The 20,967-nt window shown below is 46.5% G+C and overlaps 1 protein-coding gene across 12 annotated transcripts in view; it reads left to right on the top strand.

Annotated features, from left to right (window-relative positions):
- LOC119186718 (uncharacterized) overlaps positions 1-20,967 on the top strand; it is a 36,303-nt gene that overhangs the window by 7,773 nt on the left and 7,563 nt on the right. For 5 of the 12 annotated variants that reach the window (XM_075889916.1, XM_075889919.1, XM_075889920.1 and 2 more), the window contains exons 2-7: positions 3,537-3,700; positions 12,835-13,222; positions 13,583-13,726; positions 14,368-14,516; positions 16,743-16,941; positions 18,678-19,712. In XM_075889916.1, the coding sequence (XP_075746031.1) occupies positions 12,961-13,222; positions 13,583-13,726; positions 14,368-14,516; positions 16,743-16,941; positions 18,678-19,712 (1,789 nt within the window). In that variant the 5' untranslated portion in view covers positions 3,537-3,700; positions 12,835-12,960. Of the gene's footprint in view, positions 1-3,536; positions 3,701-5,760; positions 5,902-12,834; positions 13,223-13,582; positions 13,727-14,367; positions 14,517-16,742; positions 16,942-18,677; positions 19,713-20,967 lie in introns of those variants that run through there. The other 7 variants (XM_075889924.1, XM_075889925.1, XM_075889926.1 and 4 more) reach the window with 3 other exon arrangements.

Here is a 20,967-nt window from a genome sequence, read left to right as displayed (position 1 = left end):
CTATATTGCAGATGATATTCGGTGCCACCATATCGTGTTGTAGCATTCCCCTCTTTTGTTTAAATGGGAAGCATTTCTTAGCGAACACTAAAGAGACACGACCCCGATTTTGGTCTGCGGGCTGTCTTTAGGAGCGTCTCTTCTCTTGTCGTCGGCCTATGTCCACTGGGTTTTTCCACGAGAGATCGACACGGGTCCAAAAGTTGATATTTTAGATTTCATTGAGTATTTTATATTTCGTGCACCTCTCACCAGGTAGACCGAAAGTCAACTTCGTTTTATGATTAACGACATAACTTACGAGAAAAAAAATATTAAACTTCACCAACACGGAGCCACCTATTTCGTCACTTGTCAATTTCGAAAATTGCAGATGCTATAAAAAGACAAATATGTTTGTTTCAAGGAAGATATTTTTCTACCTGAAATGCATGTCTAATGAAGAATGAATTCATACGGTTTCAAGTTTGTAGACCTTAAGAAAATAGCTTTTAAAAATGTCTAATTTTGCGACAGTTTAAAATAAGTTACGTATTCCTCATTTTTTTTCTCCGAAAGTAATGCAAGCAGCGTTTTCAAACTTGACACGTTTTAAGAATATAGTGTGTTCATTAGGTACATAAATTATTGCTGCCGTAGGGCAAATGTAAATTTTTATATATTGCCTCAAAGTTCTCATATTGGCAAAAGTGTACTCCACTGAAATTTTAATAATAAAAAAAAAACCCATCTTCGATTTTTCTTAAAATCTCGTAAATAGACAACCGAAGGCCATCATACAGTAATATAGAAAAACATGTTGCATTATTTTGTTTTTAGCGACAATATTCGTGGTACAAATCAGAGCTTTTCGAGAATGCGCTGATAAGTGGAGAAATCTATAAATCGGAACGGAACAGCGGCAATAAGCTTCAAACGCGAGCAAACGTGACCGCATTTGGTGAAGAAAGGCTGTTTTAGCAGATAGGAGTAACTATTTTGAACACGGTATTCTACAGTGTCTGAATTCACTCTTATACGTAGACAACTGAGACTTCTAATATGTGGTGCCTCTCCATTGCTGACACTCAGATGGAGCTGCTGTGACGGCCATGTGTTTGCAGCACTGTGGATACTTGCGCATAAGTATCCACAGTGCAAATGCAAAACTGAAGTATAGTACGTTAAAATAAAATTCACCATGTTTTTGTCGATAAAATTACGGGCGGCGCAATCTTTGTCCCTACTTTGAACCATATGATCTAAAGCATTGCCTCCGAGATGCGGCGCACAGCAATTCATTTGTAGAGCAGACGACGGATGACAACTTGCCCTAAAGCTGCTTCTTCCGTCTAATGCGGCAGTCTTCGTGCCCCAAATGATGAAAATTTGTTATGAATCGTTTATGAACTCATTCAACATTCAATTCTCTTACCCAACGTGTTACACTGCGATCAAGTTACACTACGATGTTACATCATCATGTTACACTTCAATGAAATGCTGTCATGTTACATACACTACGATGAAATGCTGTCTTTTGAGGCGTCGTCGTCGTCGTCGGCCTAGTGCGACCATGGGGTCTGCCGACTTCGTTGGTGGGCGACTCGTCAGCCACTGGTTTGCGTCTGCCTGGTATTTTCGTCGGGGTCATGTCAGTGTCGTGTCTCTCTGGTGTACACGCGCCTTTATTGGCTCACGGACAGTCGAAGTTGCCACATTCCAATCCTTTTGTCGCTTCCCGGTGCTGGACGCTCATTCTGAGCAAAGGGCGTTGGGATTGATTTCAAAACGGGGGAACGCTGCCCGACTATACTACTCGTGGCCAGCCTGGCACCCAGAGGGAGAGAGAGAGAGAGAAAGAGAAATGGCAGCATATCCACGGCCCATGGGGTGAATGATGGAGAGTGGGGCGAAGCATCCGTTCGTCCATTCGTTCTTGCTTCCGTCCGCTCATGCGTCCGTCTGTGTGACCGTCCAGGCGTCCATCCGCCCGTCCGTACGTGCGTCTGTTCGTGCGTCCGCACGTCCATCCGTTCAACCGTCCATGCGTCCATCTGTCCGTGCAGCCATTCGTGCGTCCGTTCATGTTTCTGTCTGTGTGTTCATTCGTCCACCTAGTCAACACTCTAAGTACCACCATCACGCATCTTTTCATCATATATTCCACATATAGAAGCACCGCCCTCCAGCGGACATTCCAAGGACTAAATGAGAGGTGGCGCACGCACACTTTCTTACGGCTTGCGCTTCGTGTCTACTTCCCACCTTTAACCACCTCGAGTTCGCGATATATACTAGTTCATTGTATTCATGGCACTGCGGCCCAACGCTTGCTAAACCTTTCTAAAACCAAGAAGGTTACGGCCAGCGAGTATAACGTAGCAACTATTTGTTGTCAGATAGTGCTCAATGTACACACCAATGGCTGCTAATAGGAAATGAGAGACAGGAGAATTCGGCTTTTAGTTAGCGCGCACGCTGCGAATTTTTTATTGTTCAACAATGCATGGAGAAATCTCCCACCGGCACCACCTTTCAGGTCAAAGCTTAAAACATGTTACGCACTACTACGAGGAACGAACGGGTGCCGCTTTAAGGAGCTTCGCCCCTAAAACTTTATTATATCTATATAGAGGGAGTTAGTGCTTGGGAGGGAGCACGGCACCCACGCACCCGAGTCACAACAGGGCGCAGTCAGGCTGATGATGAATGATGATGTGCACATATATGTATGCGCTAAATTGAAGATTTTCGGGGGAGGGAACCAAACCCCTTTTCCCCTTGGAAACTCTGGCTACGCCTACGTTTTCCAACACATATTTAGTAGAATGTAGGGCAAAACACACACACTGAAGCATCAGAAAGTGTTGCGGTACCACATGCCTGTACAGAATGTGATACCACATGCTGTATTGTTGCAATGCGTGTTCAGTCATAAAGTGGGCATAGCTGTATGAAACGCTAAGCAGCCGTACAGGCATTGATGATCGAATGATATATGGGGTTTGACGTCCCAAAACCACCATGTGATTATGAGAGACGCCATACAGGAGGGCTCCGGCAATTATGGGTTCTTTAACGTGAGCCCCACAAGCAGAACCAGTGTGTCTCTCCTATTTTAGCCCCGCCGCGGGGGCCTAGTGGTTAAGGTACTCGGCTGCTGACCCGCAGGTCACGGGATCAAATGCCAGCTGTGGCGACTGCATTTTCGATGGAGGCGAAAATGTTGTAGGCCCGTGTGCTCAGATTTGGGCGTACGTTAAACAACCCCAGGTGGTCGAAATTTCCGGAGCCCTGCACTACGGCGTTTCTCATAATCACACGATGGTTTTGGGACGTTAAAGCCCACATATCAATCAATTTTCTCTATTAAATTTTGCAACGACTAGATTTTGTGGCTCGTTTACATGCTCGGCTTGTCGCTGTACCTCTTTTAAACCTTAATGCAAGAGCCAAGTTGACGTGAAACCTCATATATAAGTAAAGTATAATGCGTCCTTTTCGTTAGAGATGCCATTGTTAGGGTGCCGATTGACGTGGCCAACACTGTGCAGTGGCGGCCGCGGAACGTGCCCGATAACGCTGCCTTCGACGTACACATCATGTGCCGTCCTGTTAACAAGCATTCCAACAGAAATGGTCCCTCCAAGAAACGTCCCCTGCTCCTGCAAGCAATCGAGCAAGCTCCTCCAACATCATTCAATTTGTGAATTCGGAGGTGATTATTTATTCCTATATTCTTATATATTTTCATACGTATTCTCAGTCCTTTGCATAGTATAATCCTTTTCCCATTCTTATTCCTCACTACTCCCAACTCCTAACCTCATAAAATTATTTCGTTGACGGCACATGCTTACGTGCCAGGCTCGTAGCCAGAACTTTTTTTGGGGTGAGTGGGTGGGGGGGATGGGGCACTTTTGAAGGTTCCGAAAAACATCTTTCTTATTATTTATTATCAGTAAAACACCCCACACCATTCGAAAACACCCCACGTTATTCTCAGTAAACAACCCACACCACACGGGCATGTCGTGTGCATACGCATCAGCTGCTACTGCTTGATTTTCGGTGTATCCTCGTGAACTATGCATACATAAATGAATTCCATAGCTGCAAGCCTATATACTGCGATAATTCTGACGCGCCAGAGGAGCATGTTGCCGCAAGTTTCTCTTAGTGCGAGAAATAGCATATTCTATATAACACTTGATTCGTTGAACATATATTTGATAGACGACCTCTCAAACTGATCCGTGTTCGAACAGATAGAAGGTAGATAGATGTTTACATGTTTTAAAAAGAATAAATTTTACAGTGTGCGCTCTTCGAAAGTGTTTAGTGGGAGCGTAAGGGCATGAACCTCATACAACGTTTTGTCTCCATTATTAATTTTTTTTCTGTGTAGTTAACCAATCGATCTCGTGGTCATCTTGTATGGGGTCTATACGTGACAATGAAATACCACCCTTTCCCATTTTCACTCTGCTTGTAGCATACGCTTGTGATATATGCAGTGCTTATGATTACTTATCTGTCTATTTTCCGGGGTGGCAGATGGGCGAAGAAGAAAGGGGGTGGAGTCGTCCAGTATAATTTTATGAGTTTGGGACCTGGTTCTAGTAACGTTGTTTGGCATTTCCTATTTCAGAACTTTTTTTTTTCCTTTATAGCTCATAGATCTCTGCACTCGGTGCGACCTTATCCCCACTCGTTCGCCCCACATCTATCTCTATTGGAGTCATCTACCTCGAGTGCTTTTCCTTTGTTTAACGCGCGGCGAACCCGTACTTTGAGATCGCAAGCATGCTTTTATCAGAGTGACGTGGCGTTTTTCGCATAGAAGTATAGCGTGCGTAGTTTTGCAACAAAAGGAAATACACGCTAGATATGGGGAAATGAACGCCTGTGAACATCGACCTTAAAAAGAGTAGATTCGTGTTAGCCTGTTTTGTCTTTCGTAGGGAGATTACAGCGCGAGCAAACGAAAGACATGAACAAAATGAAAAGAAAAAAAAAGCTAGAGCTTGGTCACTTCAATTAGTCGTTGTCTTTTGTTAACGCTGAAATTTCACTACAAATAGCCACGAACTCTCCCAACTTTCGGTTCTATATACCGTATATTTTCCTTCCTTTGTGAGTATTCGAGACGCTTGAACAATACAAATGTTTGATAGAGAGTTACTATACTTCGCACATATGCACTGGTCCCTATAGCTCTTTCTATATGCCTCTTACAGTCAACGCCCCTTCCAATAGCCTATGACAATTAGATAAGAATCACCACGCTTATGATATCGCACTCCATCGGCGTTATCGTGCTATCATCGCTGTTTTGTCTAAAGTACGTAACCTCGAACACGGTCTCATGCGGATAACGAAGAGAGAGTAATCATGCTTAACAAGCAGGTCAAGGACGCCACGCCCTCTCGAAGACGTACTTAAATCCACATCAAGGAGATAGCAACAAGATATAGGCCAACACAATGTCTGCTTTTTCCTTTTATTGTAATCGATTGTTTGGAGGTCTCTATAATCGCTCAGCAGCCAAGTCGAGTTGAAGAATAGCCGATACTTATCTGTACGCAGTACGTACCGAAACATTGCACGTGCGTATGGGCAGGAACGCGCCGTACGCCGTGACGTCATACGCATGGTAGATACCGGTCATTTTCATTGACAAAGCAACGGCATCGATACCGTCTCCCCATACGTAGTCACGTGACTATAACATAATACAACGACACAATAGCGAGTCCTGTCATTGCCACCCTTTGTATCGATCGTTACCCGCGCTAGCCGCAGTTATTGTTGCGGTCGTGCTGCCTCTATACGACGCGTCTTTTATCTGCCAACACTGGTGGCGTACACCTTGTGCCGGCCGGTCGGGAACGCGACGGAGGAGATACTCGTGGAAACGTGAGCTCCGTGCGCGACTGTGACTCCGTTTTTCTTTCGACAAAAATTATTTTCCGATTGGTGGTTGGCTCAGATCTCTTGCGGGAGTGGTAGCCTTTTAGTGAGATTCTCTATAGTTTACAATCTTGAACGTTGTATAGCCTGAATCCAACAAAGAAAGTGCATCAACGCCTAAATACTTCCTGTGATTTTGGCATTTATTATATCCCGCCTTTATGAACTCCATGCAGCTACGAAATTTGTTGAGCCCCGTGTCCACATCCACGATCGTCAGCTGCGTAACGCGTGTATTCGTGCCTCGCAAAAAAAAAAAAGTCCCGCTCTAGCTAATGCTAGCCAAGCTTAAATAAAAAAAAAGCAAAAAAGAATGTGACAGTGCGGGGTTACACGAATAGAGGATGGTGTAGCATTCGGGGATCTGTATTCTTCCACTAGCTGCGCAATGTTTCGTACTAATAACTTGACTAACTAGAAAATATTTTTCTTTATCGTTTTGGTAGCTATTTAGAAAACGGCTCGTTTACATCTGGGGCAGCCTGTTTATACGCAACAGAAAGCTTCTTCAGTGTAAATCGTCACTTTAATATACTCATGCGGTATCGCAAACATCATTTTATTAGAGAGTTGGAGACTACGGCAACTTCCGGCCCCTAACAATTTTGCAGTTTGATGCGAGGAGTGAGGACTGAATGCATATATTGTATCGCACAAGACAATTTCTCGTGTCCCGCCGTGGTGGTCTCGTGGCTATAAGGTACTCGGCTGCTGATCCGCAAGTCGCGGGATCGAATCCCGGCTGCGGCGGCTGCATTTTCGATGGAGGCGAAAATGCTGTAGGCCCGTGTGCTCCGACACGTTGAAGAACCCCAGGTGGTCGAAATTTCCGGAGCCCTCCACTGCAGCGTCTCTCATTGTCATATGGCGGTTTTGGGATGTTAAACTCCACGTATCAACTATCAGACACTTTCGCGTGCACGGGCGATGCGCGCAGACTCTATCTTACTTTATTGTTACCTTGTTGCTGCTGTTCTGGAAACTTGTAACGCGGAAAGAAATACAACGCATTAATACCGTGAGGCACAGCACGACAGCCCAAATGTGAAACTAAATCCACTCTAGAAATGCGCATCGAAACTGACTATATGCATTGAAGGGGCCCCGATGAATTTTTCCAAGCAATTATCAAACGGTTTTATTAAAGCAGTTCCTCCACCTCGGCGTATCAATGGCTATAGGATGCTCGGCTGCTGACCAGAAGGTAGCCGGTTCGATCCCTGCCGCCGCGGTCCCATTTCGGTGGAGGCGAAATTGTTGAGGCCCGTGTACTGTGCTATGTCAGTGCACACTTGATTGATATGATTGCTATGTCGGGTTTAACGTTCCAAAACCACCGTATGACTATGAGAGACGCCGTAGTGGAAGGCTCCGGAAATTTCGACCTCCTGGGGTTCTTCAACGTGCACCAAATGTGAGTGCACACTGAAGAACACCAGATAGTCGAAATTTCTGGATCTCTCCACTACGGCGTCTCTTATAATCATATCGTAGTTTTGGGACGGCACGTTATTAGTATTAGCTAGATCAGTTCTTTGCTTCACGAATGAACTGCCGCATTTTTTTTTTGAAGCCATCAAGCGTGAGCAGAGTTACTGGAATTTGTCTCACGCTTCGAGCGCTTTGTCTCCATCTTTTCGTAGCAGCGAGCGCGAATAAAGCTTCGCATAGGGGGGGGGGGATGACTAGTTTTTAAGATGATGCGTCCGTTCACGGGTTAGGACCTTGAGAACTTTATTTTATCTTATTTTATTTCTTCGAACACGCGGTTTACTTTCAATGCGATCGTGAGCGGTTATGTCGCAGCGTATACTGCTGCGGCCGCAATAAATACGTAATTCATGGTGCTCAAATCAGTCAATGGCTGTGGACTCTGGCTTGCGGCAATTGGGGTTTATGGCATCATTCCTCGAGAGAAAAGAGAGCTATTTCCATAGCTGACGTTGAGAAACAATAATAAATTCTAGGCTGTGCGCTGCGTTATAACGTTTGCCTCACGTGTGCTCACGAGCCTCTAGAAGTGATCGGCAGCGTTTTCTAACAACGCTTAAAAATTGCCGCAAGGCATCTTTAATAGAATAGAGACACTCACAAAATAATATTCTTGGAAACAGTCCAGATCATTATGGCATCCCGGCCAGTGAAGCAAAAGCAGTTGAAAAATCAGTGGGAGTAAAGGAGCGGGGGGTGCTCTGAAATATTCGAAAGGTGGTTTGTCCAATTAAGTTGACAATCTCTCTCGTCGCTGAGTTAAAGTGAGTGAAAGAACGAGGGAAGATGGAGAGGAACGACGGCCAGTTAGGAATAAACAATGGTGGAGGGCCTGTTCCACACAGAGCACGATGCGCCTGTCATTTATGCATACGTGCTTGTACAGCTAGTTCGGTTACCATTAAATGAGCCGAGGAAAAGTCCAACCCAGAGTAATGAAAGCTGTCTTCCAGGCTACTTTGAGGACTCCGCCATTTCCGTTGAATATTGACTGCACTGCATTGCGAGCGTGCATCGTACCAGGCATTCTGGATCTGTTAGGTAGAGAACTTGTAAACTTAATTAACTCACACAACACAAATAGATGACACTTTTAATGATATTTTAACTTTAATTGACAAGATGAAATTTGTTGGTAGAGCATGCTACCTCCACCATTTATTTTTATTTTTTTATGTAAATGGTCGCAGCTTTTAAACGACAATGAGCCCGAGAAGCAAAACCATCATCTGGGAGATGACGGGTAACACTGAATTTACTCGCCCACGGTCCTGACACGCCAATTGTCACGTATCAATGCCTCTTTTTTATTTGAAGACTTGATCTTTTTTCGCAGATTCTCAAACTCTCGTCGGAGAGTGGTGTGACTCCGAAGGAGTCAATGGGTCTCCCTCCTTAAAAGGTGTCAATATGCGTGGAGATTCAGGACTCAGTGAAAGCAGAAACACATATTCTTTTCTTCTTCTTCTTCTCTGAGTATTCCACATCGCTCGTTATTGGGCAAGGAGCTTCCAAGGTAGTTTTTTGCGAACTTGACACGAGCACTAAATTATCTGTGGATGTATCAATATACCTCTCTTGTGCTATTTTGTTTGTCCACGCCTGTCGCCATCATTAATTTTTGAGCAACCAGACTGTCATACTGTTCTTGTCTTTGTGGCATATCTAACAACATGCCTGATTGAATGATTTGTGGGGTTTAACGTCCCAAAACCACTGTTTGATTATGAGAGACGCCGTAGTGGAGGGCTCCGGAACTTTTTGACCACCTGGGGTTCTTGAACGTGCACCCAAATCTGAGTACACGGGCCTACAACATTTCCGCCTCCATCAGAAATGCAGCCGCCACAGCCGGGATTTAATCTCGCGACCTGCGGGTCAGCAGCCGAGTACCTTAGCCACTAGACCACCGTGGCGGGGCAACGTGCCTGAGCCCGATTTGGTGTTAATGCTATGTGCAGCCGTTGTGCGTTTCAGAAACACACGCACGCAGGTAAATCTCTCTCTCTATCTCTCTGTGCGTGTGTGTGTTACGTGATAAATAGTATCACGCATACTAATTCATCAAATCAAATAGTAGTATTGTCTTCGAGGCAGCGACTGAAGAAGACGCACCGGCCGAAACTTCAGTTGGCTTCAGCGACAAATATAGTTCAAGGATTATTAATCTCTTGAAGCCTACTTCTTCTTTTGAACTTCTGCCTTGCGTGTTTATCTATAGCTTAAAAAATTGTTTTGAATAGGTTTCATTGCTGGCCAAGCACACGTGGTAAATCCAGCAGTCCCCATAACTCGAATATACTCAACAAAACAAACAAATAAAAAACTAGAAAGACGTGTATTGCATAAGACACACGTTCCCCTTGACAGCAGACACAATCTTACGAATCCTTCATTAAACTTCCCCTTCACATTTATTGAAAAGTGTGCATCGAATGATGAATCTCCGCACCACTTTATATACGCTATACCTTTCCTAAGCTATTAAAATAAAGGTGGTCACCAGCAATGACCCACCATAGAAATATGAACGCAGCCTTTTCGCTTGTGTTGTCCTGTTTTATTCCCATAGCTTCCCGCTGCACACTGCAGATGCACCCCTGACTGAGCCCGTGGAACAGCCGCGTTTTCCGTTGTATATCTGCGCGCACGCACCGAGTGCTGTTCTCAGTTGTTATCTTTGTTGTAATGACGTTATTTCGCCTCACCTGTACGAATCTGTGTAGCCCTGTAATGTATGGCAGCTTACGCGCCTACACATAGGCAAGCGTATATCTCGGTAGGCTTAAAATATGTCACGGTCACTTCCTCCGTGTATTCAAGCATTTCACGGTCAACAACCTTTGCACTTGTGTATGCTTTCCTGGGGCGGCTTTCCACGCGCAGTTTGGTCTCGTCAGAACTGAAATACTTGATTTGATTGATATGTGTCGTCTAACGTCCCAAAACCACCATGTAAGTATGAGAGACGCTGTAATGAAGGGCTCCGGAAATTTCAACCACCTGGGGTTCTTTAACGTGCCCCCAAATCTGAGCACACTGGCCAACAGCATCTTCGCCTTCCGACATCCTGCGGGTCAGCAGCAAAGCACCTTATGGTGAATTCCATTGAGAGAACAGGATTAGAGGGGCAGGGCAGTGGCCCGGAGGGGGGGGCAGAGCACTGAGAGCAGGTCCACTCAACCTGCTACTGGAATGCGCCGTGATCCCGGAGGGCAGGTGAAAAGGTTACGAGTAGGGAGACCATGTGACCGAAACATTCCAAGCCCCGGCATACTCTTTGTAGGGCAGCAGCAAAATACGCGTGAAATCGGTCAGTCACGTGTTCTTCATTATCCGAATATCTAGTATGTTTGTGCAATGACCCATTCGGCAGACGTCCAGCTGTCATCGTAGTCATCCGTACTAAACAGCGGTATGGTGGCTACCATAACAGCGGTGTCAAACTACACATGGTTGCTGTCATTGCCGCCGCGCTCACTCGCTCACTGGATTTCGTGCCGACCAGTTGTGCCCTCGCCATCTCCGACGTCAGCGTAGTTCTGGCCGACTGGGCTGGCCCAACGCCATCTCCTGACGCCGATCTTCGACGGCAGCGTAGCTCTGGCCGATTGGACTCGCCCTATGCCTTCTCCTGACGCCGACAAGAGCTCTCGTCGAGTGGTGCCTCGTCCGCGGACTCCTGCGACCGTCTTCATCTTTCCTATTTTCTCGTTACTTCCGTCGTTCGCTGTCCCTGCGCCTCGCTTCCTCCTTTCTCTCTCTCTATTTTTTTACCTTTTATTCATATCATTTTAATCATATTCTTTTAATCTCTCCTTTACCCCCACCCCTCGTGAGCTACTGCTGAGGTGTCCTCCCCCTGAGAGACAGTTACAGGGCTAACTTATCTCTTCTTTTCTTTTAAAAATCTCCCCCCCCCCCCCCTGTGCTCGCCGGCTGAAGAAAAATTTGGAAACTGGGACGTTCAAGGGCCACGTGACTCGTCGTACTGCGCCTACTCCGATTTTCAGGCGGGAGCACTGCAAACTGCTGCTGGCTGCTCTCGGCACAGCAAAAGCACTCTCGCTCTGCCAATGGATGACAGTGCTGCACCTGTTAGACCACTGAAACACGCCGGCTCTAAAGAGAGCACTTTTAAGCGTGCTTTTGAGTGCTCCTGCTCTCTCATTGGAATTAGCCATTAGCTACTAGACCACCGCGGCGGGGCAGAAATGCAATACTTGTACGGCACGTGATTGGGGTGCATTTCTGAACAAATATTTTACCACTATAGCCATGAACTTAAGGGTATTTCCTTTCTGTTTTGCCTTGCACGACACCGGATAGTTTATATGTTTATGCAAATATCATTTTAGGTTACTATTATAATTTCACAGTTTTGCATTTCTTCTCGTATCACAATTCTGGTTCACATTTTTTTTGCATCAAATGTCTATCATCAAACGAGGTGCCTCACCAATATTTCATAGCGCAGATGTATTTTCAGGGGAGACATGTAAGCGTATGTTCTGCAGTCTCCATTCATAATAAATCACGTAATTATTTTGGCTGTGTCAAACTTGATGATATGGATGTTGGGTGCATGGCTGTGCGATATGAATGTACTTTACGTGACGGGATTTCTTAAGCGCTTCTCATTATTTTAATCAAACTCTCGAATACAGGCATCACGATATGACTGGAATGTAATGCATAAGTTTTACCATTTGTAAATTGTGCGCGGAATACAAGAATGACTTGCATAGACGTGACATCAAAGCATGCATGCAGCCCAAATATTTACGGCTCGAAGAAAGGCGTAACAATAATACCCGGAGGTTTATGGGCCAAAACCACGATATGAGTTAAGTATGAGACTCGATAAAGTTGAAAGTTGGCTGATTTGGTAATGGTTAATTTTATCGTGGTTGTCCTGTCAAATCATTCCTTTTATGTGTGTGTTTGCTTGTATTCATGTGCTGCTTCACGCTTTAATATGTTTAATCAGACAGGCAATATAGTGTGGGACTCCGTGTGTAATTTTGACCTCCCTGGAGTTCACTTAGTTAACGTTCACCTGAATCTAAGCACGCGGGTCTTGGCGTTTCCCTCCGGTCTAAATGCAGTCACTGTGTTTCCAAGAACACGTGCTTCGAAACCGTGGTGTAAATAGTGGAAATATCCTACATGACTTCGAGATGGCTGTCAGAGACACCCGTCGTGTCCTAAAGCCTCGCATTCACTAAGATATTCAGTTTTTCGTTTGGTCGGAAAGCTAGCATTCATTGACGCAGGACGCCTATAAAGATAACGCGTCTTTTCCATGCCCCGTAAAAGAGCGCGCTCCAGCAAATTGCATTCAGAAACACCCAGGTTTACCGGTTTCTCCTCCTTTACTTTTCGCAGCGGCAGCCCGCAGCTCTGGAAAGACGTCCAGCCCGCATGACTATGAGTAAAACAAGAAGATGACGGGCTGCCGTAATCCTTAGAGACTGTTTCCTCCCTCTCGGCGAGGGCCAGCTGTACACGGACATGGAGTCAGGTCAGGAATGCGAGCAGCTGCCCCAGTCTCAGCAACAGCGTGAGCGCGAGAAGCAAAGACGGCCGATGCCAGGACCAGACGGCCGGCGATCCTGGTTGGTGGCCGTGGCCTGCGCGTGGAACTTGCTCTGGAGTAGCCTCATCCGCCGATCTACGGGAGTCATCTACGTGGCACTGTTGCGTGCGTTCGGCGCCACACGCGAACAAAGCAGCTGGGTGCTCAGCGTCGGCACGAGCATCGCATGGCTCATGGGTGAGCCATTTCATTACGGAGAATGAGCATCTGCTGTACCTATTTTGTTCTTCGCGACAATTATAACACAAAAACCTAAAGGGAAAAACATTGGCCTGTGTACTGTCTAAATTCTTCTTTTCTCCGGTAAGGTTTTTTGTAAGTATATCACAAAAATCATCAGTGCCGAGCCAGTGAAGTATACTTCCGGTCATCACTTGGCTACGCGCCGGCTTATAGTACACGCTGGGAAGTTTAATTTTGGTTCTTCACAGAGAGCGATCTCCGAAGTCATAGCATATCTTCACTTGGAAATCTGTTGATATATAAGAATAATGAAATAAATGAAACATGCATTTCGTGGTTCGTGTGGCTTCGCAGGTCCTGTGGTCGGCATACTGACGAAGTACGTACCACTGATGGCGCTATCCTTTGTGGGGAGCATCGTGACGGCGATAAGCGCGATAGGCTGCGCTTTTGCCGGGGACATGACAGCCATCTTCCTGCTGCTGGGAATATGCAGTGGTAAGCGCCTCACGCCATGTGTGTGTGTGTGTGCGTGCGTGCGTGCGTGCGTGCGAGTGTGCATGTGTGTGTGCGTGTGTGTGTGTGTGTGTGTGTGTGTGTGTGTGTGTGTTCAGCCGGTACCTATAGTTACCTCTGAAACTTATTATGTTATTCTAATTGTCTCAGTTGTTTATCACATCTATTATTTTGATATAGTCATGGCATGGCTTTGTGGCCTAGTTTCCTTCTTTTTCATCACATGTAAGCAAGAAAGAAAGAAAGAAAGAAAGAAAGAAAGACAGAAAGAAAGAAAGAAAGAAAGGAAAAAGCAGTAAGGGAACATTTTCGATTGAGGGTGTAGCGTCTGATAACGAGATAGATTTTGGTGAATGACATACGCTGCGTTTTATAGGGCCGCTCATCCCCTCCGCACCACCTACTCTCCTCATTAACCATTGCTTTGGTGCAAGAGCATATATGCTTTTTGTATTCCCGAAATGCATATGCGAATCAAGCCCTCGACCTTGTGATCACTGGAAGAGCGGCGCACGCGACGAGCCATAAGTCGCAGATCATGCGAGAATGCACGTTTCCGGACTGCCGAAACACCGGTACAACGTTCTTTCAAGTGCTTTATTTTCACTTTCGGTTTTTTTCAGGTATCGGCAACGGCATCGTGATGCCTACTAACGACTTGATCATCGGCAAGTACTTCAAGAAATATCGGGGCTCGGGCAACGGTATCTACTACACGGGTGGCACTCTGGCGGCCTTCGCTTTCCCACCGATCCTGCATCTTTTGCTGCAGGTATATGGGTATACTTGTTCTTAGAACACTACATTTTTTTTTCTTGCAGGCACGCTGGTCCGCCAGGGTGGATTACGTGGTTACGTGGTGTTCGAATGTTGACACGAACCGCGGTGGTTGTATTCCGGTATAGGTGAAATGGTAGAGGGCCACGCATGCTCTGTGTGATATCAGTGCGTGGTAAAGAACCCCAGGCGGTCAAAATTTTCAGAGTCCTCCACTACGGCGTCTCTCATAATCGTCGTAATTTTGGGACGTAAAATCGAAGATGTTGTTATCATGCAGACAGGCTGCGCACAACATACTGCAAGTCTATACGTATACGTCGTCGAGGATATTAAGATAACTACTAATTTGAGTTAATTAGCCTATGGACAGGTTCGATGCTTCGGTGCCAGCGTACTCGTTTAACACGAGGTAACTTCTTGTATGAATATTCATATCTGGCAAAGATGGGAGCAAGGGGCATGGCTGTATATATTGTTACGCATGCCTGAGAAGAAAACGAAGATGGCTGAACATGCTGGCTGCCCCAAGCTGGAGGAAGAAAGAAGAAGAGGACACTGCGATCATCAACCTGTTGGCCGCTCCGGCGCTTCTCTTCGCGACCAAAATAAACGGCCCCCTTCAGCCGTATACGTCCTGGTCCTCCTTGTGCGTAACAATATGTTTTGTGGCAGTGACATCGCGTCGTTTTCACGCCCATTTGCGCTTCTGTGCGAGTTGGTGCTCCTTCAGTTTTCGCTGCTCTTCCTTCGACTGAACCAGAGTTTGTATAAGCTACAGCTGTGGCTATCTAAATGTAACGTGTGCAGTGACTCTAAAGCGAACGACATGCTTGCGTCTCATAGCGAGTCAAACGGGAAAGTGATGCTAAGAACACTAATGCGATCTCTACGTCAACGAGACAATGGGGCACTACGATTGGTTGGTATCGCCACCGCGGAGTAAAAAAAAAAAAACTTGTGAAAGAGGCATCGCCAGCGGCGAAAAGGTGAGGGGTACCGGAAAACTTTGTTCTACGAGTCCATTGTGTACAGGGAGCTCGATTTTAGAAGTACAACTACGTGGTTCAAAATGACGTTACCATGCAGTCTTGCCATTTCTGCTGGTCTGCATACGCCGATGGTGTAACTGCGAACGCGAGCAAAAACTAAAACCGCATGGGTCTTGCGGCTGGGAAACTTTGTAATGAATAACGTTAAGAGGCGGGAATACCGCAATAAAGAAGACGGCGCCAGTAATATGTGGTGCCAGCAATGGTTGAAATAGAAAGGCAGCAACATTGCTGGGCATCCCATGCTTAATAATAATTATTATAATATATGAGGTTTAACGTCCCAGAACCACGATATGATTATGAGAAACGCCGCATTAAGGACTCCAGAAATTTCGACCACCAAGAGTTCTTTAACGTGTTCCTCAATCTAAGCCTATCGACCTCAAATATTTTCGCCTCTATATCGAAAATGTAGCCGCCGCAGCTGGCATTCGATTTCGCGACCTTCGGGTTGAGCCATCGAGCGCTGTGCCACCGTGGCGGGGCTGTGTGCACCATCGCGTAGGGCAGATAAGTGGATGCCGTAATATGAATAGGTTTCAAGTAAGGATAATTCAGTGTGGCCGCTACCGTTGCGTCAAGATTGGAAGTCGCTTTCCGTATACTTGGCGTAGAAGGTCAGATGCATGCTGTCTTCCGACAGCATACCAGCATCGAAAGAGAAGTTTGCTGTTTTTTTTTTTCAACCTACAGGAAAAAAAGTCACAGCGCCATTTACAATAGCCCTTAAGAAAAGCCGAATGGCAAGAGTTAAAAAAAAAGGGTTTCTAGGCTCACTTCCTTCTCACTGTTCCAAGAGTACTGGTCATCAGCTAAATACCCACCTCCAGATCGCAACAACCACGCCCCTCGCTATCGTCCTCCTTCCTGTTCTCAGCATGTAACGCAATTAAGCTTCAACAGTTTGTTAGTGATAAAAAAGAACTATCTGCAGCCTAAAATGAAGGCTGCTAAAGAACATTATTACAAGGTTACCTTGGCGAAGTTAATGAAAGCAAATCCATGTAAATTCAGGAAGGCTATCTTACCATCTAATTCTTCATCACACACAATGACAATTAACAATGTTACAGTTAATTTCTTTTACAATGAAGATCAACCATGTATAGCCCAGTTTTGTACGCTGTTGTCTTCTCCGTGTGCCTTCTATACCCAATTCTGCACAGGAATACGGCTTCACGGGCGCCTTCCTGATAACGGGTGGTCTTATGCTCAATGCCGTGTCGGCGTGCATCGTATTCAAGGCCCCTCCCTGGGAGGCATCGAAGTCTACGAGCGCCAAGGTGTCACCCACGGCAGCTAACGAAGGCGGCGACGGACATCTACGGCGTGGATCTGTAGCTAGTCTGGAGTTCAAGGAACAAGGTATGTATATGCCTCACTCTGAGGTCAATGAAACAGCCATGCTAGGAGGCAGCAGTAGAGTGGGAGGAGAAGCTTGCTATGTCACGTTGGCGTTATCTTACCATCACATGCAGGTACTTTCGTTATCTATGCACAGAAGCCAATACGTTCCGGCCATTTTCTTATCACACTGATTCGGATGCACCACATTGTGATAATGCTGTCCTGACGTGATAAAAGTCGTCATGTTGATGTTATGCACGTCATTTAACTAGCTTAGTTCATGATTCAAGTGCAAGTTATCAATAAATGTACTCACGTATACGTCTTCAGTGTTTATGTTAAATGTAACAGCTATATTGGGCTGTGCCGAAAACAGTGAAATCGGCAAGTTGGAGCAGCGGCTTTAGGAACAACGCCTGTTTATAAAAGGAGGCGTTGGTAGGAATATCATGCGTAATGTGGCAATATAACGAAGGGAGCTGCTCAGTGCCTAAAACAAATAACATGCGCAAACAAACTACGAGAAGTCGACGTGGTATTTCGTTCGTGCCCCGCCGTAGTGGCCTATAGTCGCTAAGGTACTCGGCTGCTGACCCGCAGGTCGCGGGATCGTATCCCTGCTGCAGCGGCTGCATTTTTGATGGAGGCGAGAACGCTGTAGGACCGTGGGCTCAGATTGGGGTGCACGCTTAAGAACCCCAGGTGGTCAAAATTTTAGCAGCCCTTCGCTACGGCACCTTCATAATCACATATCAATCACATATCAATGAATCACATACCAAACAAACAAATATCAATCAATCAATGGTCTTTCGTTTGCGTGTTTTCCCCCGTACAGCATCATGAATACACTTGCGCAGCAAGGACTTTCATTGGATCACGACGGAGGTGAGAACACACCACAAGACGCAGGGTGTATGAGTTCAGCAACGTTTAACGTTGTGCGCTTTCTTTTTTTTGTTGTTTTTACGTACCTCCTGTTGTTAGAAAAGAAACAGTACTTGCGTCACTTTTTTCTCGCCCGTATAATCCTGTATATATATGCCTTTGTTGTGTTGTTACATATAGCTAATAATTTTCTCTGTCCTTCTTGCACGTTTTCTTGGTGTAAAGCGCTCGTGCACTTTATAGGAGTTTCGGTGCGTGTTTAGTTGCCGAATGCCAACTACTATATGTATACACGCTGGCCGCTTTAACCGACATGAGTGGACGTCCCTAGGTCTCCTCCTTTTGTATTTGCGCTAATCTTATTGTTTGCTATGCAAGCCTCTTAACTCCTGCTGATGAACAGCTTTCAGCTGCGCCTGTGAACGATCACAAAAGGTTGCGATTGGGAAGGAGAGCACACCCCGAACACCCCCTTGGCACCTTATGAGGTAGCAGAAGAGACAGTCACTAGAGCTGGGCTTGTTGGTCATAATCCGCCTCATTGCAGACGAGAGCATGCAGTAGGGTTTTCTGAATCCTGGTCTTTTGGGTGTTCAGACCAACGCTTGTCCGACTTCTTTGTTTCTATTCTTGCTTTCGCGCTGTTCGCTTTACCACGAAAAATCAATAAGTATAGCCGTCCCTGCACCATGTTTCAGTACGTCGACGCATGATGACGTAACGCTGCATTAGCTGGTGCACAGCTGGTGCAATATATTTGCTCTTTCGCCAAATGCAGACAGGGCTAGATGAATAGAAGTGCAGATAGACGTACGCAGCACCAGAGGGTCGTTATATAAATTTCATGTTTTCTTTTCATTATTCAGTGTCAACTGTTAATAGCACCTACAAGACCGTGGTTGAAGGCGGCGCGACCACCGAGACGAACATCCCCACAGACAAGGACGCGTGGCCGAAGGCGTCGCTCAAGAGCACGTCGATATTGCAAAGTTGCGAGGATTTCACCTCTTACGCAAACGGTTCTTCTCCCGACATTCCAGCGGACATCACCACAGTGTCGAGCCACGAAATCTCCGAGGGACGTGCTGATCAAGCCGCCGCAAATGGCACGATGACCACATACAAGTTTCCTCCCTCTCCTAAGCCTGTACAGTTCCACGGTATTTCATTCCGCTTCCTCAAGCGAAAACCTATTGGCGATGGCGACGTGCCTTCGTACTCGCGCTTGGACGGCACCTACAACATCCAAAACGGAGAGGCCTGCAGTAGCGGCAGTACTGGTATTACCACGGCAAATGGTTCCGTCGCGAAGCCGTGGACCGTGTCCGAAGTGGAAGTCATCGCCGTTGACGACGCGGTCGAAAGCCTCCGTCGTCCCTCGTTGACCGGAAGAGAGACTCTGGTAGCCAGCGGCGGTGGAAACGTGGGCACGTCGCACTGGAGTTTCCTCCGGGAGCCCGTCTTCTTCATGGTGACAGTGACGTGCGCCATCTCGGTCTACACGCTGCTGGTGCTCATGATTCTGGTTGACCTCGCGGTCGACAAGGGCTTCACGCGTCGCGATGGCGCGGTGTTTCTCTCGGTGACGGCCATCGGTGACGCGTGCGCGCGGCTCGTGGCTGGCGCCCTGTCGGACCGCTCTTTCTGCGACCGACGCGTGCTGATGAGTGCAAGCGCGATGCTCACGGGAGTGTTGTGCGCCTCGCTGCCCACCATGCGGCCGGACCGCTACGCGCTGACGGCGCTCATGTGCGTGCTGTTCGGCTGGAGCAACGGCAGCGTGGTGGTGCTGTTCGGTCCCGTGCTCGCGGACCAGCTCGGAGTGGAGAACCTGGGACTCTCGGGAGGCATCACCCGGTTCGTGATGGGCATCGCTTATCTGGCGTCCCCAAAGATCACCGGTGAGCGTGCAACAATATACTATAGGGCTCATATATACTTCGGCCAATATGTGTAACTCTTTGCTTGAGTGGTACCCATATTCTGTGTCCTGATGGGAGCCCACCGAAAACACATGGGCTACTTGTTTGCGCGTGTAGTATGGGGAAGGAGGTCCATGCCTTCTTCACCACCCCCTGACTTAAGATATGTAATATATTGCCCGCATATGCAATATAGTTAGGAACTTTAACTCGAACATTCTGCAGTGTCCTGCAACAATTTGATGGACGCCATCGCCACGTAGCTTTTAGTTCTGTTGCCGAAATGTTACCCATGCGGGATGATATACTATCCAAGCATATCGAGGTATTATTTCGGCGGCAGCACCCAGAGCTTCCCGGCGCTGGCATCAGTCTAATTATAATTAGACCAGTTCACACTGCGGAGCGTTCGGGTTAAGCTTGCTGACGGCTGCGCATATGCGTACACGTACTACTTTAGCAGAATTCTGGATTAAGGTAGTTAGTACTTTTGGCGCAAATTGAACGAGTGTTTCCTATTACATGTTATCCATCTTCGTTCTATTTGCGCCCGAAGTATCGTCGATTATGTATTACTTAGCACCAGAAGGAGGGGGATGACAGTAACGTAGCCAGGGGTCAACACACCGGGTACGTGCTCCTCCCAAAATTTCTTTGTGCCAAACTGAAAGCACAAAATGCGATGACTGGGGCTTGTTGGTTCATGTCGAAGTCTTGCATATGCATAACTGTTCTAAAACAATATCGACGAAAAAGACGCTGAGACGAACAGGAGTAGAGGAAACAAAACGCCACTTTCAAATGGGAGATGATTTAGACTCCAACCAAAAGTTTTGAAGAAACCCGACGTTTCGTAACCGACTTCTCCCAGCTTCATACCCAACCACACAGAATTCTGTCGAATGTTTACATTCAATTTTCACTTGACCTATTTGGGCGCGTCGTTTGCATACAAATATCGTATACAAGGCACACATCAGAGTGATAAAAACGCAGCACCCTAGTCTACGCGACATCAACCCTTTGCGTTTGCAACACCAAATTCACTTCTCCAAAAGATAAACGTATGGACGGCACGCTGAAACGCAATTTTCGTCACCCGGGGAAGCCATGATATCTGCTTCATAAACGATTCTCTCTTTGTCGTTTTTCACGTCTTTTACGATTATTGTTTTATACAGCGAATTCAGGCGCGCATGAGCATCGGTTACAATGTGCAGCTATAGACTACCTG

This window comes from Rhipicephalus microplus, chromosome 3 (assembly GCF_043290135.1).
Source record: "Rhipicephalus microplus isolate Deutch F79 chromosome 3, USDA_Rmic, whole genome shotgun sequence".
In the NCBI taxonomy this organism is placed as follows: domain Eukaryota; kingdom Metazoa; phylum Arthropoda; class Arachnida; order Ixodida; family Ixodidae; genus Rhipicephalus; species Rhipicephalus microplus.
The sequence above is the reverse complement of the archived record's forward strand: the minus strand, read 5'-3'. Positions and strand labels throughout refer to the sequence as shown.